This window comes from Eschrichtius robustus, chromosome 18 (assembly GCF_028021215.1).
Source record: "Eschrichtius robustus isolate mEscRob2 chromosome 18, mEscRob2.pri, whole genome shotgun sequence".
Taxonomy (NCBI): Eukaryota; Metazoa; Chordata; class Mammalia; order Artiodactyla; family Eschrichtiidae; genus Eschrichtius; species Eschrichtius robustus.
The window spans coordinates 16489635-16514168 of record NC_090841.1 but is presented as its reverse complement, the minus strand read 5'-3'; the positions used below and the strand labels follow the sequence as shown (position 1 = coordinate 16514168).

General features: G+C 48.1%; 1 protein-coding gene across 1 annotated transcript in view; it reads right to left on the bottom strand.

Annotated features, from left to right (window-relative positions):
• ATP7B (ATPase copper transporting beta) overlaps window positions 1–24534 on the bottom strand; it is a 76609-nt gene that overhangs the window by 21781 nt on the left and 30294 nt on the right. The window contains exons 3-10 of the mRNA XM_068526455.1: window positions 16346–17534; window positions 10326–10583; window positions 8553–8716; window positions 6867–7028; window positions 4739–4815; window positions 3150–3324; window positions 1820–2053; window positions 1008–1099 (exon numbers count right to left, since the gene is read on the bottom strand). Of these exons, the coding sequence (XP_068382556.1) occupies window positions 1008–1099; window positions 1820–2053; window positions 3150–3324; window positions 4739–4815; window positions 6867–7028; window positions 8553–8716; window positions 10326–10583; window positions 16346–17534 (2351 nt within the window). The remainder of the gene's footprint in view (window positions 1–1007; window positions 1100–1819; window positions 2054–3149; window positions 3325–4738; window positions 4816–6866; window positions 7029–8552; window positions 8717–10325; window positions 10584–16345; window positions 17535–24534) is intronic.

Sequence of the window (24534 nt, the reverse complement as noted above, 5' to 3'; positions counted from 1 at the left end):
AAGAATTCGACAGAGGATGGCTCTAAGCAGAGGCCCCGGCGGGGGAATGCCTCTTCTTCCACCGGTGCGGTGGGGAAAGGCAGCTTTGCAGGCTGAGTGACAGGAAACTGATGGGTTTCCCATCACAGTTTCTATTTTCAAGTCAGAAGTGAGATCACAGGCTAAAGGGGAAAGTGGTGGGTCCAGAGAGATTTCAGGAATGGGAGGGAGGCCTAGAAATAACCATTGCCTAGAAGAGGAAAATGAGGCTGACCGGGGAAATACAGAAGCCTTAGTCTGTAAAAATGCCCACGTTATTAAATATGCTTTAAGAGTCAGTATATGTAAGTGTAAAGAACACGGGCTCTGCAACCAGCAGCGTAGGTTCTGTCCTAATTCCACTACTTCATGCCTGTGTGACCCTGGGCCAGTTGCATAGCCTCTCTGAACCTCAGTCTCTGCATCTGTACAATAAGGGTAGTAAGAGTTCCTTCCTCATAAAGCTTTTTTTTTTTGGACAGATTAAACACAAACAGGTTAGTATAGCATCTGGCAAATAGTAAATGCTATATAAGTCCCAGCAATAACGACAATGAGCATTATTGTTTTTAATGTCTACCAACCTGATAAAGAAGAAAAATAGTTCTCCCATTTTTATTCTTTGGCAAGTTGAACCCCTATCTCTCAGCCTGTCCGAATCCTCCAGATCCTGCGGGCGAGACCCAGCTCAAACTCCATTTCTGTGAAGCTCTGCTTGACCACCACTAGTCTTCCTCTCGTAAGTTCCAGAAATACTGCCTGTACCTCTCACTCATCATCTAGCAAACATACACCCCCTTGAACCCTTGCTTATCTTTTAGTATATAAACGCCTTGTTTACTTAACTGGACTGAGACGGGGCATCTTACTGTACCGTCTTTGCCGGCCCTCACCAGGTCTAGTGTCATGTCCTATACACGATGGGTGTGTGATGTGTAGCACACAGGCTGATCTAAATCGATCAAGGACGTGTGACAAAGACAACCCACCTGATGATTAAGTTGTCCTCCCCAAGGGTCACGACGGTGGCTTCCGTGGCTTGTAGAGACATGAGTTTGGCGAGGGCTTCTGAAGTTTTGCTCTAAGAAATAACCAGAATGTAAAATGAGAGCGATACTAAGCTGGCCTGTGCAAACCCAGACCATCAATCACAAGGCTGGTGTTAGAGAAAACCCTGCAAGAAAAGGCTGCCTCCGTAACACGGCCCCTCTGCACGCCTGCGGGCTCTCCCGGGATGAGTGTCACTCACTGCCCATCAACACGCAGCCGTGCCATCACCGCGCTGAGCGTACAGTGCAACTGAGTTCTATGAATTACATTTCAGATTGAAGAAACAATGCCAGTGTGCCCACTGACTGTTTTCTTGTAGGTTCAATTTAATTTCTTTTAGGACCTGAGTCCCACTGTCTTATATTAGAATACATTGAAATCTGGGAACAACGCAGGGTGCTAAAAATGGCAGGACCCTATGGTGGAAATGCGGATTTCTCGACTAGGAAGCTACACACTCAGTTATGTACCAAGAGGTGGTATGAGCTCTGACCCGAAATCCAGGGTTCTTTCCACTGCACGATGCATCTGAACAAAGGTTTTAATAATTAACCAGATTAGCTGGGATTTCAGAAGCAGCGACCGGTTTGGAGATTAGTGGTCAGAACACCTAATTCTACGTAGGTTTCACGTTTCTTTAAGCCTTGCCCTAGATTGCGTACGATTAGTAATCCTAAACATGGTGCTCAGATAAATTAAGGTTTGTGTTACTGAGGAAACAGTTCTTCCTTTAACCTGAGGCTGCACTTACCTTTGCCACGTGTTCCAGCCACCGCCCCAGGGCGATGAACACGAACAGCATAGGGGGGGTGTCAAAGAAGGTCACGGGGCTCCTCTCCGCCTTCTCGGCGATGGCCACCATCAGGATGATGAGGGAGTAGACGTAGGCAATGCTCGTGGCCAGCACGATGAGCACGTCCATGTTGGCCGCCCTGTGTCTCAGAGATTTGTAGGCCTGAACGTAGAAGTACCAGCCCCCGAGGAACTGAAAGGTGGGGAGGGAGAGTGACCTTTGTGACAAGGCCCCTCGGGGCTGTAAACACCCTGGGCTCCCCCTCGAAGCTGACATTGCTTTTTCCTCCATAAGTGACGTGTATGAAATGTACTTCCTGATTCAGAGGACTTCTGGCCACAGGAGTGGCTGATCCAGGGAGACCTTTAAGACCCAGAGCACTGGACAACCTAGATGTCCATCAGTAGGAGAATGCTCAAGACGGTGAAAGAAATCATGGTGCGTTCATACTGTGGACAGTGCTATGCGGTCCCTGAAGACAATGTGCTGGACCCCTAACCGCTGGTGTGAGAGATGTACACAGTACATGGTTAAGTGAAAAAGCCAGTTATAAATCAGTATATCTAGTATTATCCTATTTCGGCAAAAAAAAAAGGCTGTGTCTATAGTATGTGAACATGTACACACACACACATACGCACGTAAATATGTGTTTTTTTCTATGCAGATGAAGATCTGGAAAAACCAAATTGAGCCTATAAACACTTGCCCCCAGATAATCCTAATTAATATTAATTAATTCTAATATTCTAATATTAAGTCAGGAGTTTTATATTTCATTCCAAAATAAATGGAAGGCACACTTCCCACTAGAAATACAGCTAGCTCCTTAATGTGGTCCCCTGGGCAGGAGTAGCACGAAGCCTGCCCCTTTTAAATTATGATTCCTCAGGACCACGTTTCAGTCGTTCAAGCCAAGACGTGGAAGAGAGCAGCACGAGCTCCAGGGTGGTCCAGCTGCTGCTTCTAACATCGAATTCAGCTGAACAATAAGCAAACAAGACGCAATGGATCACCAAGCCTTGCCGCAGGGGGCTGCTGTTCCAGGGGGAGTCCGGTCATCTGTGGAACTGCCCGTGAAACCAGGCCCTGTGTCCTCCCCCACGTTAGAGGACGCCCCCCAGCTGGTCATAAGACAGAAGAAAGCAGCAGCTGGCTGGGTGGTGGGAAAGCGGCAACAAAGCTGCACTTGGAGCACTCTGAGGGGCTGTGCTGGCCTAAGAGGACCGAGCACCTGCTGGCCGCACGCAGGCACGCTGGGCAGGTGTGCCCGCCCCCCGATACGCACCTGGACAAAGGTACACAAGATAAAGAAGACGAGGTTCAGGATGGACAGTCCTGGGATGATGTTGCGGTCCAGAGGCATCGACTCGTGGGGCTCGTGGCCGGGTATCAACATATAGATCATTAAACCCATGACAGGGACGCCAAACACCAGGCTGCACAGGAAAGACTTCTTCCACCTGGAAAGAAACGCAGCAACACCGACATATCAGGTGCCGCCGGTCACCTGGCTTCCGGCCCCGGCCCCTCCCGAGGACTTGGTTTGAGACTGGCCTCTGCCACGTGTCTGGGACAGACCAGCAAGGGCTGAAGTGAAAGCAAGGCTCTCTCCCTACATCGGCCATCTGAGGGGAACATCAAAGGTCTAAACTTCACTGCCAGGATGCTCCAGAGACGTTTAGACACAGCCCCTGCCTGCCCGTGGCCAACGTGGCACCTCCAATCTACAGGTGAGGCAACCGAGGTCCGGAAGCTGAGAATTCAGCCCCAAAGAGGGTGACCATCCTCAGCCTATGGCTGCTACCGCTCTTTTTTCAAACTGCAATCGTTTATAGACCCCCAAGAAAGAAACAGATAAAAGGAACATTTCATTAGTATAAACGTATACATTCAACTTTTAAACTATTACTGAAAACAGAGTCAGTGTGAACAGTGCAGCTGCCTCGATGAAGTTTGAAATCGGGGTCACAGGTGACAGCCATGGTCTCACATCAGCCTCACCATCCACAAAATTCCAACCAAGCGCTCTTGGAAGCTCTAGGAGGCATAGCCTCAACGCCGATCTGAAGACCACGGGCCTGCGAGATCGGAGTCTTACACTCCCAGGCCCCCGCCTCCAAGCCCCGAAAAGACCTCGCTTCCTACCCCACTCCTCTCAGCCCGACAAACTTCCACTCATTCTTTGAGGCTCAGATCGTGTGTCCCCTGCTTGTGAGCTTCCCAGACTCCCCAGAACCCACCTGCATCACTGCTCACCCACTCTTCCCAGCCCGACCAAGGGCCCCTCTAAGGCAGGGGTGACACCCTATTCACCCCTAGCACCCGGCACAGCGCCCTGCATACAACAGCGGTCTTGTGTTTGTTGAATGAATGAGTGAACATCTGCGACAGTGAACGAGCTCAGGTCTCCTGCTGCCCGAGCCATTTTCTTTCCACTTGGCCGTAATTCCTGTCCTCGGATCCTAGATCTCGACCCACTCCAGTAAAGTCTTGAAATACTATAAAAGAAAAAACCCACTCTTCCCTTCCTCCCAACGTAAGCGCTGTCCAATCTGTTAGCCACCAGCCGTAGGTAACTATTTAAATTAAAATTAGTTAAAATGAAGTGAAATTAAAAATTCACTCCCTGAGTCACACTGGCTGCATTTCATACTGGGCAGTGCAGATATAGAGCGTTTCTGTCACCGCAGAAGGTACCGTGGAACAGCATTGTTTTAGAGGATTAACATTACGAGGGTAAAGGCAACTGATTCAGCAGAAGGTACCGTGGAAGGTGGAGGTAGCAGGGACACCAATTAGCACCGAACGAGGTAGAGGTGGGCCAGGGAAGAGGCAGCCCTTAGAGCTACAGTTTATCTTCTGTGTTCTACCTACTGCTTTATTTCCACCTTGTGGTCCAAGTGATGAGCGTTGGGGTTCCTCTGGGCCAGGGAGACATGAAAGCCGATTTCCTTGTTATTAAAAAGAGGAAACAAGAAAGAAGGCACTTGGTTAAAATAGGCATCAGTAGAAACCATTTTACATCTTTGGAAATAAGAAAGTTAATCTAAAACTGCCTCAGAGGACTGTATTGGTTTTTCCGCTCATGACTTCTGTCCCCACGTCACTGTACAGATCCCGTCGGAGGTTCCACGGCGACTCCTGCTCCTTCTGTCGGCAAAGCCAGCAGATGCCGGGAGGTGACTTAGCACACCCTGAGCTGATCGATGCTGAGTTATAAACTCGGGATTTGTGAGTTACGGACTCCCCAGTATCAAGCGGTCGGAAGTATCGCTCTCTGTAGGAGGAAACTGAAGGTCAGAGATTAAACTCCCGTCCAAAGCTACAGCATCATCAGAAGCGCTGAATCCAGCTGCAGGTCCCCCGGCTCCAGCCCAGGCCTCTCCCAACGAGCAGACCTTGGCTCCGGCAGTATCTGTGGTTTTCTCAGGGATTATCTCAAGCAATTCTTTCACCGTTTTGCTCCTCCACCCTCTCTATCTTATTTGATCTGGTCGCTAAATCTCTGATTCCCTGTATGAAATTATACAGGAAAGGTTGTCAGGAAATGTCCTGTCAGTCAGCACAATGTAAAGAGGGACCCCGGGACTCTGATGTTGGGATTTTACACAAAAACTAAGAGTTATGTTGGAAGAAAGAGCATGTAAGGCCATCTAAAGACAAATCCTTTACAACTAATACCGGCCTAATTACATCAGGAAAAGATGCCCCAGAAATGCAGGAACGGGGGCCAGACATTGGCAGTGTACCTCAAGTAAGAACAAGGAGGGGACTGCAGCGGGCTGGGCAGCTGGGTGGAGGCCAGCAAGGATTAGTGCATCAGCTGACTTCTCTCCCTCATTAATGCCTTATCACTACTGCTCTGTAAGACCCGTGGGGTGGTCTCAGAAACTGGATGCCCACTGAGCTTGGAACTAGGAGATCTGGGTTGGAGTACCAGCTCTGCAACCTTTAGCTGGGTACCAGGGATCAAAGTCTCCTAACCTCTCCGGGGGAATCTCTCCTCATCTGATAAAGAAGCTGCATTGTCTGCCTCTAAGACTGAGGCACTGTACCAACAGCAGGAGCAGTACTTGCACCTCAAAGAGCTCTGCATGGCCAGACAACAGACAGCATCTCTCTTAACACACACACACGGAAATTTAAAACAACCTGAAGCCTGCTACGAGATGTTTCATTTCATAAGGAATTTCATAAGCAGTAGTTCCTGCTAAACTCCACCATTAGTTGTTGTGAGTTCATCTTGTTCGGTTTTGACCGTCTTGACCCATTCAGATCACCACTAAGGCTCATCCTCTCCTGGTGTGATATGATACAGACCTGAGAGAGGACACAGAATGTCTGTGGACAAAGTGAGGGAATGATGGGGGTGGGAGTACAGAAAACTACTGTGATTGATTTTCCAAAGGAGAAATGACTAAACTCTCCAGCTGTAAAGGAGGTCTAGTAGAGTGGTCAAACGCAGTGTAATTCTTCCCAACACCAACATTCCTTTGGTCTGTAGATACTTGGCACAGATGTAAATATTACTTAAAAAAATTACAATTAGGCAAGTTTTTTTTTGGGTCACGCTGCATGGCTTGTGGGATCTTAGTTCCCCAACCAGGGATCGAACCCAGGCCCTCGGCAGTGAAAGTGAAGAGTCCTAACCACTGGACCGCCAGGGAATTCCCACAATCAGGCAGTTTAATACCATGTGCCAGGAATCTTGGCAATACTGCTGTTTCTCAGGGAATATCTGAAATTAAAACAATAATAATGTCTTTTTCTCCCCATCTTTTTCTTACCCATTCACTGATTTCCCCCCCTCAGATTATCTGATATTTACTAATCCCTCACAAATTGAGTCACCTTATTTCCATGGGAAAACTTGAAGGATTTTAGATTAGGTGATTTTTTTTTTCTTTTTTTGCTTAGCTATATTTTGCTCATTTTTCTATGATGATTATAAATCACTGTTTTTAAAAAGGTGGGTACGATATTTTTTTGATAAATGATTTACCTCGATAATTTTGACAATATCCCGTGGACCGATAATTTCAGGATCAAACTTCACGTGGGCTTTGCTGGTGGCGAGAGCCACAGAGGCGTAGGTGATGCCGTTTGTCCTTGTGAGTTTGGACTCTATGTTGTGAACACAGGAAGTGCAGGTCATCCCCGTGATCTGCGGCAAAGGATGACAAAGATCCCACTGACCCAGGATCCAGAGGATCCCATCAAAGGCTCACAGGGAGTTGGGTTAACAGGCAAGCCACAAGTCCGTCCTCCTTCCCAAGATGTTGGACTTACAACCCCCAGGTGCAAGATTTTCACCCCGGACATTCCCCCGGGAGCCTCGGGGATATAAACAGTGGTTCTTCCCCAACTCAGGTACAGGAGACCAATCACTAAGCAGATGGCAAGGACCGAGGCCCGACTCCCAGCTCTGCTAACAATGGGCTTTCACAGCACTCTACGCCCTGTGCTGGTTATGCATTTCTGCCACCCCGTGCTGTGTGCGCTGAGAAAGCAGTTCCAAGCGAGCCAGCCACCCCTGTAGTATGCATTAGGCAAGCCGGACAACTCCCCCTTCTGAGTATCAGTGGTCGGCACTTCCCAGAATACAAATTAAATACAGACATAAAATGCCTGAGCATGTGACGACAATACAACTAGAGGACACTGTAATAAAAAAAAAACAAACATTGTTCAAAAAAATGTTTTCACCTTCCCCACTGATAGTGTTGCTCTAGATTTGCACACCGTAGTGTGAGCAGAGATGTGCACCTCTGGCCCTGGAGGTCTGACCCAGCGAGTGCTACACTGTGCCCCTCCACGCACACCGAGGCCCGGCCAGGGCAAAGGATTTGCTCTGCTCAAAGTGCCACTTGTGTCCGCAGTACTTTTTCTTCAAACATTTACTTACCGCTAGTGGCAGTGACTAAACACAGCAAGGAAGTAAGACCCTTTCACTTCGGTAAACAGCATTACTCAATTCCTTGTGGATTCCTTCTAAGCCTCCCTTTATTTGCACAAAGAGAGCTTTGCGCAGAAGTGCTTGTGAACACAGCATATTTGAAATGCTAGAGCTATCTTCTGTCCTCGATGATTTGTTGACCAGCGCCGCTGGCAACAGTGGGCAGGCAGGAAACAATACCAGCGCCTCGTCCCTCCGCTCCCCGGCAGCCCTGGAAACAGCACCACCCCCGGCGTTCAGCCCGGACTGGGCGCCTGGGGACACTCTGGTCACCAAGTACCTTGTAGACACGCCTGTGCCTACAGGGTGGCCCCGGCTGCCTCGCTCACTCCCATCCCGTCCCGGGGCCTCGAGACGCCTCTGGCATTCCAGCTTCCTCTCGGCCTCACGGGACGTGTTCCTGTTCAACTCCCTCGAGCCACAAGCTCAGGACAGCCGCCGTCTCCAATTCCTCTTCCTCCAACGCCATTGCCTCCTCCTCCCGATACCCTGACGCGCCTGGCGGGACCTGGCGGGACGCGCGCCTGCGACTTTCTGACATAGTGGACATTCCTTCACGAAACGAGCAGGTCCTTGTCGCTGGCTTCAAAGGAAAACCCAATAGCAACGAGCAGGATACATGCAAGAAGGGGGAACGTCCTGACCACAGCCCCGGCTGCCGTCAGAAGGCCTCTGCGGGCTGACTCAGGCCTGCACCCCCGGCCCCCGCTCCAGCCCAGCTGCCGTGCTTACAGTCAGCTCGAGGTCGCCGTCTGAGCCCGCGTAGTCCTCCATCACCTCTGCCTCGAAGCCCAGGTCCTGGATGAGCTGCGTTATCTCCAGGGGCTGGATAACTTCCGGGTTATACTTCACCTCTGCCTTTCCAGCCATCAACGCAACCAGCACAGAGAGAATCCCTGAAACCAGCAGGGCACAGCTGGAACACTCCAGGCAAGGCCTCTGGGATGACGTGTTCAACATAGGCTAACAAAGAAAAAACTCTGTCCCAGAAGCTTCTAGAACAGTGGTTCTCACACTTGGCTGTGCATTAGGATCACCTGGGGTGGAGGCAGGGGAGAGGGCTTTTAACAATCACCTGACCGGTGATTAACTTTTAACAATCACCTGACCGGTGATTAACTCTTAACCCAGACCAATTAAATCAGAATCTCTCAGGGTGGATACCAGGCATCTTTTTTCCCCATTTTTAAAGCTCCCCAGGTGATTCTAATGTACAGCCAAGCGTGAGAGCTACTGTTCTAGAACGATGCTCCTCACACTTTATCGGGCATATGACTCACCTGAGGACCTGGTTAAAGCAAAGACGCTGGTTCAGTGGGTCTGGGGGTGGGGGCGTGTGAGGTGCTGCAGGCCTGCCTCACCCCCAGGCACAGCCCATGCTGTTGGCCCAGCGGGCTCTGCTCTGAGTCAGGCTCTGGGGGACACAGGTGCGGGCACACACCTCAAAGGAAGGGACAGGGTCTGCAGCAGGCAACTGCTGTCACATAACAGACGTACTTTTTTCTCCACTTCCAGACACAGGAGAAAAAAATAATTTTCAAAAGTGGTTTTCCTTACTCTTTTTCAGTTTTTAATCACTTTCAGGAATGAAAAAGAAATCCTGCGGACAATCTTGCTACCACTGTTGTTTAGTTAAAGGGGGAAAGAAAGGCTCATTCACATAAATGAAAGGAATGATGTGCTTTAGAAAGAATGTCATAAGGGATAAGTATGAGGGGTTCAAGTCGGGAAGAGAATCATGGGCCCTGTGAGACACAGGTTAGCTTCTGAGCCACCAGCCCACGGGCGACAGAGGAGCTCCTAGAACACCTTGCTTTGAGAGCCACCTTCTAGAGCTCCAGGGAGCTGTAGGTTTGACGAGCAGGAGGCGGGAAACATGTCATCCTTGAGCCTGAGGAGAAGGACCCACGTACGGAGCCACAGGAAGAGAGAAGGTGACCCCGGAGGCCAGCAGAGTCACAGTTAAGATATTTTCCAAACAAAAAATTGGGACAGGATTTTCGCTGCACTCTCAGGTTTGAGAAACCAGATTGGCAATGTCGTTTAGAGGACAAAACTTTGGCATTTCCACAGCACGCTATGATTTACAATGACAACAGGACAGAATGCAGGCTATTTATGTGTTTAACCGTAAGAGGCTTTGGAAGGGAAAACCACAGACTACTACCAGGACAAGCTAGTTGGGGAGGCCACCCATGACAGTACCTTGACCTTTAAACTGGATTCCCCACGGCTAACTTACTCAGAGATCCATTTTATCTCAAACTAAGTACTTCTTAAAGAGCAGAATGCCAATTGCCCCAGAACATTAGACAAACATCTATCCTATCATACAATGAACTGCCGCCAGGTTAGCAGGGCTCCTGATAAACGCAGTCAGTGGTGATGCCCAAGGGCATCTTGTGCCAAGGGCACACCACCCCACGGTGCTGACTGTGGCCTCCAGCAGTCTACACGCTACCATCTACAGCAGAATCCCAGCTTGGCATGGTGGAGACCTCTTACCAGCTTCTTTCTGCAGGTTCCTCTCTATGTTGGACACACAGGACGCACAGGTCATGCCTCTGACCTGTAGAAAGCACTTCTGCGGGGCCACGGTTTCGGAGGCCTGAGGGGACTTGGACACGAGGCCGGGGTTGTGGTTTGCAGGGAGTCCCCCGGTCTGGGGAGTCGTGTCCTGCACGGACACAGGTGTACCAGCCGCTGTGTGCCCCGTGGCGCTCCCAGCACTGTGGTTCCCAGCGTGGTTGCTGGAACAGTTTTCTAGGATAGAATGTCACAAATCATTCAAATTAGAAGAATGGATAATTTTTTTTTCCGGAGGCTCAAGCTTGACAATGTTCAGATGAAAGTTCCTGGAGAAGATAAAGGGGGACTGGTGTTTCCGTCACTGCCTCTCCCTCCCCACAGCCAGACGGAGGCACTCGATTCCATACATAGGAAAACACGCCGATACTGCAAGGACGGAATGTTCTGGGTAGATGAATGCTGTAACGAGACAATGACGGTTAACAGCAGTGATAAGAACACACCAGGCACCCTGCTAAGCACATGTCTGGCCTCCTTTAACTGTTAACATAGCCTTGTGGCAAGTACTACTACCATCCCCATTTTACAGGTGAAGAAAAGAGTTACAAGAAATTAAATGCTTTGCCCCAAACCCCTCAGGCATGCAGCAGGGAATCGAGCTTCTACACCTGGCCACATCCTGGTTAACAGAGGTCCTCTCCCTCCCCATGAGAATCAAAATGCCCCAAAACACCTCTGTTGAGTCGCTGGCCCTTTTCTCATCCTTTGTCTAGGTCCTACATACATTTTGGGCAGGAACCCTTTGTCAGCTGTACCCACTGCAAACGTTGGCTCCCAGTCTGTGGTTTGCTTTCTCACCCTCATCTAACGGTATTTCTCTTGATAAAAGAAGTCCTTGATGTTAATGAAGCCCAACTTAGAGTCAACTAAACCGACTTCAATGGTGAGTGCATTTTGTGCTCTATTAATAGATGTGTCTACCGCAACACTGAAAATATTCATGACATTTTCTTCTAGCACCTCGGTTATTTTAAATGAACCTCCACATTCAGGCCACTGATATACTTCAAATTAACTTCTGTGTAGGTCTGAGGTGATAACCAAGGGTAATTTCTTTCCATGTGGACTTCCAATAGTCCAGCTCCAATAATGAAAGTTCTCCTTTCCCCACCAAGTTCCAGGGGTCAGGGAGCAGACATCTTTGGGGGCCATTACTCCACCCACCACGCATATATAGATCAATGTAACTAATCATCGACCAGATCCAGATACAGAAAATTTCATCACTCCAAAAAGTCACCGTTTTGTGATGACACAAAATACCTTGAAGAGTATGTAGGAAAAAATGACATCATTTGATGATGAACTCTCTCCTTGCTTCAAAGTCCACAGCTGCAAAACATAGAAGCTCATTTTCTGGAAAGTGCTAAAACTACTTCCACTCACTTTAAGAGTGCAGTTGATGGATACTTTCAGCACCTTCGCCGAAGACCCTCCAGTGCTCCGGCCTTACAGCCCTCCACCTTCTGGACGCAGAGACCATCACCTCACCCAGCACAGCCCTGCTCTCCTGGACTTTGTCCTTCTTCAGAATGACTCCACCCCTTGGATGTCAGCTCTTAACATTCTAGCTCCCACCCCCACCAAGCCCTCCTGCACCTGTCCAGCCCCTCCCCCTTTTTCCAGTCCATCACCACCTCCTGGATTCACTTGCCTTTCTACCCAAATATTGTTGTCAACAATTTCAGTAGTATTCGTTAGACCTCCAACACTGAGGTCTAACTCAACTAAATTCTGGGCTTCTGGAGATTGCTAAAAAAAAAAAAGTTTAGAGACTTCCCTGGTGGCGCAGTAGACAGTACTCCACGCTCCCAATGCAGGGGGCCTAGGTTCGATCCCTGGTCTGGGAACTGGATCCCACATGCATGCTGCAACTGAGGAGCCTGCCTGCCGCAACTAAGGACAACTAAGACCCCGTGCAACCAAATAAATAAATAAATATTTTTTAAAAAAAGTTAAATAAATTAACAAAAACCCAAATAAGCCTATGCTACTGGGTCCTTGATCAACCTATGCCAACACTACGGGTGGGCATATAAATTGATTTGACTTTCTGGAAATCTATTTGACAGTATTATCAAAAACAGTACCTCTACTTGCTTGGCACTTAGTAGGGGCACAATAAATATTTGTGATGGAATGAAATAATGCTGATACCCTGTGACCCAGCAATTATGCTTTCAGATATTTATCACAAGGAAATAATTAAGTATGTGCACAAAGGAGAAACAAATCACGTAGTTGGAAGACTGTCTTCACGGACAATTTTATTTACAGTCACAACAATCCTATCAGTATTATTTACAACGACATCCACACAAAATAGGTGGGAAAAATAAAGAGGAAACGAAGTCATGGTACACCCATATGCTGGGATGCCATGCGGCCACTGAACGTGGTACTGCAGACACACAGATGGACCCATAAGTTACGTTTATGATAAGTCACAGGGTGAAAAAGAGATTACAAAACTATGTATGATACAAACCTATATATTTCTAAATAAAAATGATACAGGCTCTGGGAAGAGTCTGGATGAGCAGCTATGACATGAAGAACACTGTGTGGATTTGCAGGGAGAGCGTTCCAGACAGAGGAGACCGCGAGCACAAGCCCTGAGGTGAGAACAAGCCTGGTAAGAGGCACTGAGACGGGGCCAGAAAGGTGCTGGGTGAGGGAGGGGCTTAGGGACCGCCATGAGGACTCTTCCACTCACAATACAAGACGGGATGGTCCAGGAGGGTCAGCCGCGCGACAGGATGGCTGTGAAAGCTGGGCGGGGACCGGGCTGGAAGGCAGGAAGCAGGGAGACCAGTTTGGACCCCCTTCCAGGATCCAGCAGCAGAGGACGGTAGCCTGCACCAGGGTGCTGGCCTGTCTCCTCTGCCTAGCGTGCAGTCCTGCCCTTTCCTGCCTGCTCAGATCCTATCCATTCTGAAATCCTATCCACGCCCAACTCCATGGTCCCCCCTACGTCATGTCCTTGGGAGCCCCACAAGCGGGTGTTGGATTCTCTCCTTCTCTTCTGAATCCCAAGAGCATCTGACCTACACCTTCCTTGTTACAACATTTGTTCTAACCTGCCTTGGATGATACGAGGGGCCTCTGTGACCTGCTGCCCCGGGAGAGTGTGAACCGCTGTGGGCAGGTGCGGGACCGCCGCTGAGCACTCCACGGCAGCTGGCACAGGGCCCGCGCCCCAGAAGACCCACAGCACGTGCGGGGGTGAGGGAACCGTGCCCTCAAAGTGACATCACTCACTTATGAGGGTGAGAGGAACATGCTATACGTAACAGGTGAATTTTCCTCACTTTGTATTCATGTATCCCATCCATCCATCCATTCATCCATTCAAAAACTACTTACCATGCAAACAAGTGAACAAATAACAGCTGCCTTCTACAACCAGGTCTAAATGTATTTTAGCTGTCAAGTAAGTGACTGAAATTCAATGCCTGTCTCTTGCCCGTAGGCTCTCAGACCCTTTCCCTCCATCCCTCCCCCTGCTCCACTACCAAGGGGCTGACCCCTGCAAACCACTTTTCCCAGGATCCCTTGTCAACTGGTTTCCGATTAAATTTGGCACATGAAGGTAACAAGCAGGAAACAACAGGACAGAAAGGGGGAGGACCCAAGTGTTTGCCATCTCTCCACCGGGCCCGGCTCCTGCCATAGCCTTGCCCTTGGCCAGTTCCCACCAGGCAAGCTCAGCCCCTGGGCTCTTGTAAACTAAGCACCTGCCTTCCCTCAGACCCTCCCGCCTGTGGGTGGCGGCTGCTTTCCTGGTTTTTAATTTCCTGTTTTCCCTCCCGTTCCTGTTTGGTTTTCCAGCTCTGTAATCTCTCTAAAGAGTTCCCTCCATCGGCTGACCTGAGACCCTGCCTGTCCCAGCCCATTATTTCCTTTCTCCTTCGTTTCCTTCACAAACACCTACTGTGTGCTGGGTGCTGCGGAGTCAAAGGAGAAACAAATCACATGGTTTGAAGACTGTCCTCAAGGAGCCCCGGTCAATCCAGAATGGCCGACCAAATACAAATAATGCCTTTTTCGCATTGAAGTGGCTATAAAAGACAGTCACCAGCACACTTATGGTTTATCCCAAATTAAGACTGCCAGGTAAAATACAGGACATCCAGGTAAAATTGAATTTCAGATAAACAGCAATTTTTTAGTATGTCTCAAATATTGCACAGGACATACTAATACTAAAACATTACTCATTGTTTATCTGAAATTCAAACTTAACTAGGTGTCCTGTATTTTTATTTGCTAAATCTGGTTCCCTAAATACCTCTTGGGCTAAACATAATTCTCATAATTCTGGCCAATAAAAATCCCTGTTTTCTCTCCAGGTTTACTTAGTCAAGTTCAATTATTCTGCATTATGTAGTTCAATGCAAATTTCTTTTTACTGCCGATAACGTGATTCCACTGTTTTAAGACTTTAAACCGCATACAAACATAGCAGATGGCAACTACATACTACATGTCTTACCTTCTGAGTACAGGATTTACTGTTCCAGTTTTCTTTATTGATTTTTGTTTAAAAAAAACAAAACAGAACAAATCTCCTTCCTGAAACTTGGTACAAAGACAGAGCCCAGACTGGGGCCCAGTCACTCCACATGGCTCACCCGCTCCCCTTGGGGGTGGGTGGTGCAGGGGCCTAGGAAGGGCTCCTGGGGGCGGGGGAGTGGGTGGGAGTCAGCCATGAGGGGCAGGACAGGCGGGCCGGCCGGGTTTCTGCCATCTCCCATGGCTCACAGGCTCACTCCCACCACCCCCCCGCGGAGGGAGCCCTCCCTAGCCGCCCCCCTTCCCCCCCACAGGGCTCACACCTGCTGCCCCGCGTGGTTTCCCCCTCCCTGCTACCACATAAGCTCTTGGGGGGGGGGGACGGTACCTCGCTGCTCAGCAGCCCACAGCTCACACAGGCCTGGTGAGGGGCAGAAACATGAAAGACGCTAAGACAACTTGCCGGGCTCCCGAGTGAAGGAAGTGGAGGAGAAAACAGGCAAGTGAGTGGCTGGTGGGTCAGTGGGAGGGGGCCTGGGGAGAGCCACCACCCTGGAAACTGTCTAGCGACGAGGCATCAAGGTATGTGGGCACCTCGCTTTGGGAAGGCTGTCACACGCCCCCTCTTCTCACAGCCATGGTCGGGGGTGGGTGGGAAGGGAAACCATCATCACATCCTTCCCTTCTTTCCCACTTTCAACAGAATGGGCTCCAGGTGGTGAGACCAGGGTCCTGTTGTCTTCATTATTCTGTTTTGTTTAGCAGAGAAATCTCAGAGCAAATGATGATGTTTCCTTTGGAGAGAGAAGGGCCAGGTGTTCCCAAAGTACTCTTTTTAAAAAGAACACAGGGGCTTCCCTGGTGGCGCAGTGGTTAAGAATCAGCCTGCCAATGCAGGGGACACGGGTTTGAGCCCTGGTCCGGGAAGATCCCACATGCCACGGAGCAACTAAGCCCGTGCGCCACAACTACTGAGCCTGCGCTCTAGAGCCTGCGAACCACAACTACTGAGCCTGTGCTCTACAGCCCGTGAGCCACAACTACTGAGCCTGTGCTCTAGAGCCTGTGAGCCGCAACTACTGAGCCTGCACTCTAGAGCCCGTGCACCACAACTAGTAAAGCCCACTCGCCACAACTACTGAGCCCACGCACTGCAACTACTGAAGCCCCCGAGCTCTAGGGCCCGTGTGTTGCAACTACTGAGCCCATGTGCTGCAACTACTGAAGCCTGTGCTCCCAGAGCCTGCGCACCGCAACAAAGAGTAGCCCCCGCTCGCCACAACTAGAGAAAGCCCGTGAGCAGCAACGAAGACCCAACGCAGCCAAAAATAATAATTAAAAAAAAAAAAAAAGAACACAGAATCAGTGTCCTCTTCAGAAAAGAAGCTAAAAATCCAAGGAACTTAGCATCAACCACGTACCAGCCAGGACGGAGGCCTCGAATCCCATGTCCTCCACCGCAGCTCGGAGTTCTGCTGGGTGAGTTAGAGATGGATCGTAGAGAACCGTTCCTGTCCCTTCAGCCAAAGACACCGAGATACGCTGCACTCCCTCCCTCTGCGACACCAGGCCCTCGACGGACCGGACGCAGGACTCGCAGGTCATGCCAGCAATGGCCAGCACTGCAGCGCAGGGCACGCCGGGCGCCTGGGGGCTCCTGGTGTCCGTCCCACTCCCTTCCGCTCCAGCGGGTAGAGAGACTTTAAAGTTCCCAGGTGGCAGAGCCTCAATGGCCCTCTGCAGGGTCCCTGGGGAGATGCGGGAAGGGTCGTACTGGACTTGGGCAGTCCTGTTCTCCAGGGACACTTGGATACTCTGAACCCCTGGCTGCTGGCCAATATTTTCTTCGATGTTCAGGACACAAGACTTGCAGTGCATTCCATCCACTCTCAGATACAGGGGCACCCCCTGGCTCCCCGAGCTCTCTGAGTTATTGCCATTCTGGTTAACGGAAGCCGGAGAGGCCTTTGGGTGGGTGCGCTGGAGCTGCCTGATGTCAATAGGTCCCAGGCTCACGGGGGCCACCTTGTTCTTGATGACGGCTTCAAACCCCATGTCGTTCACACGGTCCCTGAGGTCTTGGGGTTGGATAAGGTAAGGCTGGTAAGTGATGACTGCCTCCTGGTTGCTGAGCGAGACGCGGACCCTCAGAACGCCCTGCAGTTTCCCGATCTTGCCTTCTATGGAGCTGACGCAGGACCGGCACGTCATGCCCTCCACCCGAAGCTTGACCACAGCCTCCAGGGCGGGCGAGAACCTGGATGGCTGGGAGGAAGCCTTTCCCTCCGCCACAGTGGCCTGGAAGCCCATGTCCTCAATCTGACAGCAAACCTGAGGCAGGCTCAGGACCGAGGGCACGTACCTCACCATGGCGCTGCCCTGCTCCAGGGAGACCTTAACGCTCACGATGCCTGTCAAACTAGACAGCCTGCCCTCGATGGACCTCACACACGACTGGCAGGTCATGCCCACGATGCTGAGGGTGCCGGCGGCCGTCTGAGAGGGGCGCGCGCCATCCAGGCCGTCCTCGTAGCCATTGTTGTCAAAGGCAAAACTCTGCCTCATCGTTGGCTCCCAGGCTCGAGCAGGCCAGGAAAGCTTAGGCAGGATCTAAAAGGAAGAGAAAGAACATTTTTTATCCTTAAAACTAAACGTTTTCTAAAATCTCCCAGCTTGTGTGGCACTGAGAAAATGGAAAACAATACCACTGGTGTCCAAACATCCCAAGAGTATGAGAACATCAAAAGAGGGGAAGAAAGCTACAAAGACATTACTTATCATATGAAAGGGTTCAGAGGGGTTCCTTCTAGCTCTGACTTTCTGTGATTCTGAACCCAGAAGTCAACTGCCCACCTTGGTAGAAGGCATGAAGGCTTCTGTGGGAAAGGAGAGCACGATGGGGCTGACCCGCATAGAACAAGCATGGCAGGCCTATGACAGAGGCAGAGAGCACAGCAGCCCACAGCAGAAGGGCACAAGTCCCACGAGACCTCCCCAACTCCAGCTGACACCTGAAATCTCCCCACTGGACTTGGTCCTTTCAGCTTAAACTTTGGAGGTCCTGCTGGAATGCAAATACACAGAATAGGCCACACCCTAATTCTGCATCTCTTTCTAGGGGTGTCCATCTCACTCTCTTAGCAGGGGTTAAACTTAACAACCATAGGGCACATGTTCCAAATGCAGACCTCCCAGCCCATGGGGCCAGACCACAGTGCCTGTGAAAAAAGGTCTCGAAGGACGCCCCTTGAGCCACGGGAGTGAGCACAGCAGTGCCAAGGGGACCAAGAGGAGCGGGAGGGGGAAAGCTGGAAGAACAGGAAGTTGGGCTGAACAAGGCACTTCTAGTGCTGCCTCCGCTGAGTCGCTGCCCTGCCGGGTGCTCAGGGCCGCTGTAGACATTACCTAAAAACGACATGTGCTTCACCAAATTAAACGGATTCATTTTCTTAGTGTATCACAGCTCAAGTGTAGTTTCCTGATTTCTTCTCATGATGTGGCCTCAGCCATTCTATTAACAAAACTTCCCTTTCGCAGGGCCCCAGCCTCACCACTCTCTTAACTAGATATAGTTTTTATACCAGTACTATTACCTGCTTCAGACATTTGGGCACAGGCCTTTATATATGGCACCTGATAAAAAAGCATGTCACTCGACACCTACACAATCCTACTCATCTTCAGCTGAAGCTCGATTACATGGATTGACCTTCTCTGTCCCTGTGCATAAAATGCTTATCTTTCCAACTTCAGATTTTGAGCAGCTTAACAAGATGAAAGTTTAAATAACTTTTAAAACAGACTATAAATATTCATTTGTATATCCACAGAGGAAATCACAAGCTAGTTTGGGATGAATAATTATAAGGAATTTAAAAAAAATTTTAAAATAGAGAAAAAGGGACAATTAAGTAATTTATGAGATAGCAACTCAAAAATTTGTTGGATTCAAAAAACATACTGAAATTATCTGTGGTGTAAATACAGAAATGTATATGATAAGGATGACATGGCATAACAGTATTAACGGACGACTGGGTAGACATCTGGGAAACCTATTTGGAAAAATATAAATTTGGAATCTATACATCAGAAGACATTTCAGACAGATCAAAGATGAAGATGTAAAAAGCAAAATAATAAAAATACTAGATGAAAACACAAGAGAATATCTATTATAATCCCAGAGTGGGGAAAGCCTAAATATGACAAAACAAAAGCAAGAAAATCCAGAAGCTATAAAATAAAAGTTTGGTATATCTAACCACAATAAGAGGAAAAAAAATTGTTCAAACCAAGGCAGAAGATAAACCGAGAGAAAAAAAGACTTGCTTTCACCTTAAGCAAATTAAGAGCTAATTCCTTTAATATATAAAGAGCTCCTTCGAAAAAGAAAAAGGCCAACATTCCAACAGAAAAAAGAAGGCAGTTCATCAAAAAGGAAATGCAAATGGCTTCTCAATATATGAAAAGCAACATTAAAGGAGAAATATAACATTCCAACCTCACATGTGAGGTTGACATGGTCTTCACCATTCAAGTTGGCACCCACTGATTCACTCCCCAGGGTTAGTGGGAGTGTTACCTCTTGGGAGGGCAACTTGGCAATATCTATTAAAATAACAAATTCACATATTCTTTGACCCAGTGACTCTCTAAGAATTTAGGCAATAAATATATTTGTTTGCATGCAAAAGGAAGCATGCAACAAAGATATTAGATGCTACAACAGATTGAAAACAACATAAATGTCCATCAATAGAGGCTGATAAATTACTGCACAAATGTACAATGGAATACTATCTAGCTCTTAAAAAGAATGAGGCAACTCTATAAACAGTGAAATAGACTGGTATCTAATATATAGTTCAGTGAAAAAAGCAAGGCACAGAATATACAGTGCATCTAGGAACTTCCCTGGTGGTCCAGTGGTAAAGAATTCGTTTTACAATGCAGGGGACTAGGGTTCGATCCCTGGTCAGGGAACTAAGATCCCACATGCCACGGGGCGACTAAGCCCATGCACCACAACTACTGAGCTCGTGTGCCTCAACTAGAGCCCGTGAGCCGCAAACTACAGAGCCCACGCGCCCTGGAGCCTGCGCGCCGCTAGAGAAGAGAAAACCTCCATGCCGCAACTTGAGAGAAGCCCACGCACCACAGTGAAAGATCCCGCATGCCTCAACGAAGATCCTGCGTGCTGCAACTAAGACCCAACACAGCCAAAAATAAATTAAATAAATAAATAATTAATAAATCTTTTACAAGAAAAAAGAATATATAGTGCATCTAGTATTTCGGTTATCTGCTGCTCGTGACAAACCAAACTCAGTGGCTTCTGATGACAGCTCACAGTTTTTCAACTTGGACAGGGTTTGGCAGGGGAAGCTCGTCTCTGGGGTGGCCTGAATGGGGCTGGAGGTTCCACGTCCAGGAAGATGGCTCATTCATCACATGGCTGGCAGGCTGATGGTGGCGCCGGTTGGCAGGGACCTTGGCTCTCTTCCATGTAGCCTCTGCACACGGCTAGGCCGGCTACCTCACAGTTGGGTGTTTCTGGGTTCTGAGAGGGAGTGTCACAATAGCTAGCATTCACAGAGAACAAGCCCCAGTGTGCAAGCACTTAGCAAGCCTCTGCTTGCATCACACCTGCTAAGCCACCATTGGCCAAAGCCAGTGACGTGGCCAAGCTCAGTCAAGACGGGAGAGAATTACATAAGTGTTTACATACAAGGAGGTGGAGTTCACTGGGAGGACCACCAAAATATGTCTATCACAGCATGCTAGCACTGTTTGTGAGAGAAAAAGAATATTACACACGCAGATGTTTATGCATGTATGGCGTTACCTTTGGAAGAATATATAAGAAGCTGGCACAGAGTTTGTGGACTGGGCAGCTGGAGGGGTCAGGCAGCTGGGGTACAGGAGTGGGAAGGAAGAGTTACTGTTCACTGTACAACTTACGGTACAATGTACATGTGTTACCGAATTCTAAAACATAATTAATTTAAACATTAAATTAAAATAATGTGAGCATAAAGGAGATCCGCAGCAGTGACTTGATTGTAACTGGTATGAATTAAATCCTTATTTAACTGAAAAAAGATGCAGGTCAGGGGGAAAGACTGTGGTTAAGACTGTGCACTTCCACTGCAGGGGGCCTGGGTTCAATCCCTGGTTGGGGAACTAACACCCTGCATGCCATGTGGTGTGGTCAAAAAAAAAAAAAAAAGATACAGGAAAAACTAAGAAGATATTCTAAAGATATTTAGATACTTCAATACAGTATCTTAGTAAAGCAGAAATTACCTCCTTATAAGACATAACTCTCAATCACCCAGTCTGCTGGAAAAACAAATCCCTAATGATTTACTACCCAATTTATTTTTCTTGGTCCCAGGTCGAGCTACAACTCACCAAACCCAAGCCACAAAGCTGGCTCTTAATCCCTGGATTATTGATTCTATGTTCCTGCTAAAGGAGTTTGCAGAAGTGTTGGAAGCTATTTGTTTGTAGCAAATAATACTCAGAGGTCTCCCTTCTACACAGGCAGGCTTCTAAAGACAAGCAGTTACGGAAGACAAAGCTCTGCAAATAACAACTTTATGAAACACCAGCGTACCTGTTGGTTTAGGAGCAATCTCCTAACGGTTGTCAGGTATCTGGATTGTTTTTAAGTGTACACACATACTGTGCTTTTAATTCTGTTCTTCAATGAAGACAATCTCTGAGGTGGGGAAAAACTCCCCTTCTGAGTTCAAACAAACAAACATGTCTAGGCTTAAGGGCTCATCAGAAGCAATGGACATCGGAGAGTGGGCCCAGGGTACAGACTGTGTGTCCAGGGAAAACGTGGTAGAATTCCCAGTGTTGTCTAAGTCCCACTAAATCATACACTCCTTGAGGACAAACACTGGGGACTTCTTCTGCAGGCCCAACATCAGGTTGCTGGCTTCTGAATTTTCAATAAACTATTAGTACGGTAGGCATGAGGTTGAGAAGCGCCTGGAAACACCAGAGAAGAGGGTAATTCCACAGAGAGGAATCCAAAAATGAATTTCTATTCTTTGCCACCTCTCTAGGCGGCCTGGTCACATGGAATTTGCTGAGAGTACCAGGGCTTTTAAACAAAAAGACAGGGAAAGGTATATAAACTCTTTTTTTTTTTTTTTTTTTAAACTCTTGATTTGCTAAGATGGAGCCAGGAAAGGAAAATAAGACCTTCAGATAGGCCAGTCTAGTATGAAGAAATTGGAAATGGGGTGGTAACGTTTTAATGAAAGTTTTCAAAGCCAGACTGAAACTGCAAAGCCCAGAAATGACATGCCTTGTAGAAAATGGCTGTGCTCACAAGTCAAAGAGCAATACTACTACATGTACAAGGGAAGAACCACTAGCCACTTCTGAGCTCTCTTAGTTACAGGTGGATCCCCATCATCCTTAAATTGGATACCACTCACCCACTTATCCTGAGACTTCTTTCACTTTGAAGGATATGGAACACCCTTAACAACTTATGAGGCAAAAACATTATACGTGCCTGCAACTTTTCCAGTATATAACCTCCACCCCATACAACCCTATACACCTGAACTTTCATGGAATTCAAAATACAGAAAGGTCCTGATTTTTTCATATGTACACAGACCCAATAGTAGCAAGTAGTTAATGATTCTCGGCGTTACTTTATGAGGATGGCATTTTATATCCCTACTGCTCAAGATAATTCTGTGAGTAGATATTCTTATCACCATTTTACTGCTGAAACAGACTCAGAGGTTCATCCAAGGTTATTTAAATAACGGAGCTGGGATCTAAATCCAGCCCAAAGTCCAGCAGGCTTTCTATTTTTTTAAAAGAAATTTGAAGGTTACTTTTTCTTTTTAGCCATGTTAATTATGGGAAGAGACTACAGTGCTGAAAAGCAAAATGAAGAAAACAGAAAAATAGCCACATACTACTAAAGGGGAGCAGAATTTACCACCCTAAAATACATCTCTTTGGCATACTGTCTTAAGCGAGTTATTTTCTGGTAAACAGCAGACACTGAAAGGGCTCTGAAAACCAAGTAGGAACTGCCTTTTTGTAAGAAACACATATTTGTAAGGGAAATCTCCATCTGTAAGGGTATCTCCCGCTCTGTCCCTGGAAAAGGAGGTTGACCAAATCTCTAGAAACTCGATTTATCAATGGAGAAGGAGATGACTGAAATGTGTACCACAATCACCCTTGTTTACTGTGCTTTTCCTGGTAACTTCCCCTAACTGACTCTCCCCACTCTCAACAGCCTCTTCTGTCTTTGGCTGAGGATGGCATTTAAGTGTGGGCTTCGGCCATCTTGGTGAATTCATTTTTCTTGGTCTCTCCCATGTATTCACGTTATTAAACTTCGGTTTGACTTTCTCCTGTTAATCTGTCTCTCGTCAACTTCATTCTTAGACCAGCCAGAAGAACCCAGAAAGGTAGAGGAAAACGTCTTCCTCCCCGACACTACCTATCAGGTTGTTGTTACATCCAGGTGAGTGAGCACAGCATGGAGGTGAGGGTGTGGCTAAGATCACTGGTCGACCTGGGTCTGAGCCTGGCCTGCAACCCTTAGTATCTGTTCTATTCTCTTTTCTTCTTTTTTTAAAATTTAATTTATTTTTGGCTGCGTTGGGTCTTCGTTGCTGCGCGTGGGCTTTCTCTAGTTGCGGCGAGCGGGGGCTACTCTTCATTGTGGTGCACGGGCTTCTCACTGCGGTGGCCTCTCTTGTTGCAGATCGCGGGCTCTAGGCACACGGGCTTCAGTAGTTGTGGCTCGCGGGCTCTAGAGCGCAGGCTCAGTAGTTGTGGCGCACGGGCTTAGTTGCTCCGCGGCATGTGGGATCTTCCGGGACCAGGGATCGAACCCATGGCAGGTGGATTCTTAACCACTGTGCCACCAGGGAAGTCCCTCTGCTCTATTCGTATCTGAGAATTCTCTGGGCATCTGAGATTCACGGGGAAGAAGGTGCAGAAGTGACTCAAGAAAAGATCCCACCCAAACCACCCCAGGCAAGTGGGTGTCGGTCTCTAAGACCCCCAAAGACCCCCACTGAAGAAGAATCAATGTACCCATGTTAAACCTGTACGTACATAGATTTAAACAAATACATACTTAGGTATTAATACATAAAATTGAGGTTATCTACCGGTGAGTTATGACACTCTGATTTTTCACTATCTGTATATACTTTCCAATTGGTAAAACCTGAATGAAAAAACAGACAAGTACTACTTTTATACCAGAAAACAAATGTGGTTTTTCAGTTTCTCTAAGGCAAGGAAGAAAATGTTTTGCTAAACCACACTGACATAAGCGGCGATAACATTATCACTGTGATAAAGATGACAGCAATGATGAACAGATGACATATTTCTACATGGCTTTATCCTCTAAAGAACATTTTCACATCTATGTGTTTAAATATCGGCCCTTCCGAATTGTTGTGAATTTCTTGAAGGGATGTCTGACAGTCTTGCGTAGGAGTTCCAGCCTTGTCTGAGCAAATCCAAGCCTCAGGTTTCTTAGGTGTAAAAGGAGGTAACAATAACGCCCACCCCAGTTCTGCAGGGAGGCCTGAATGCT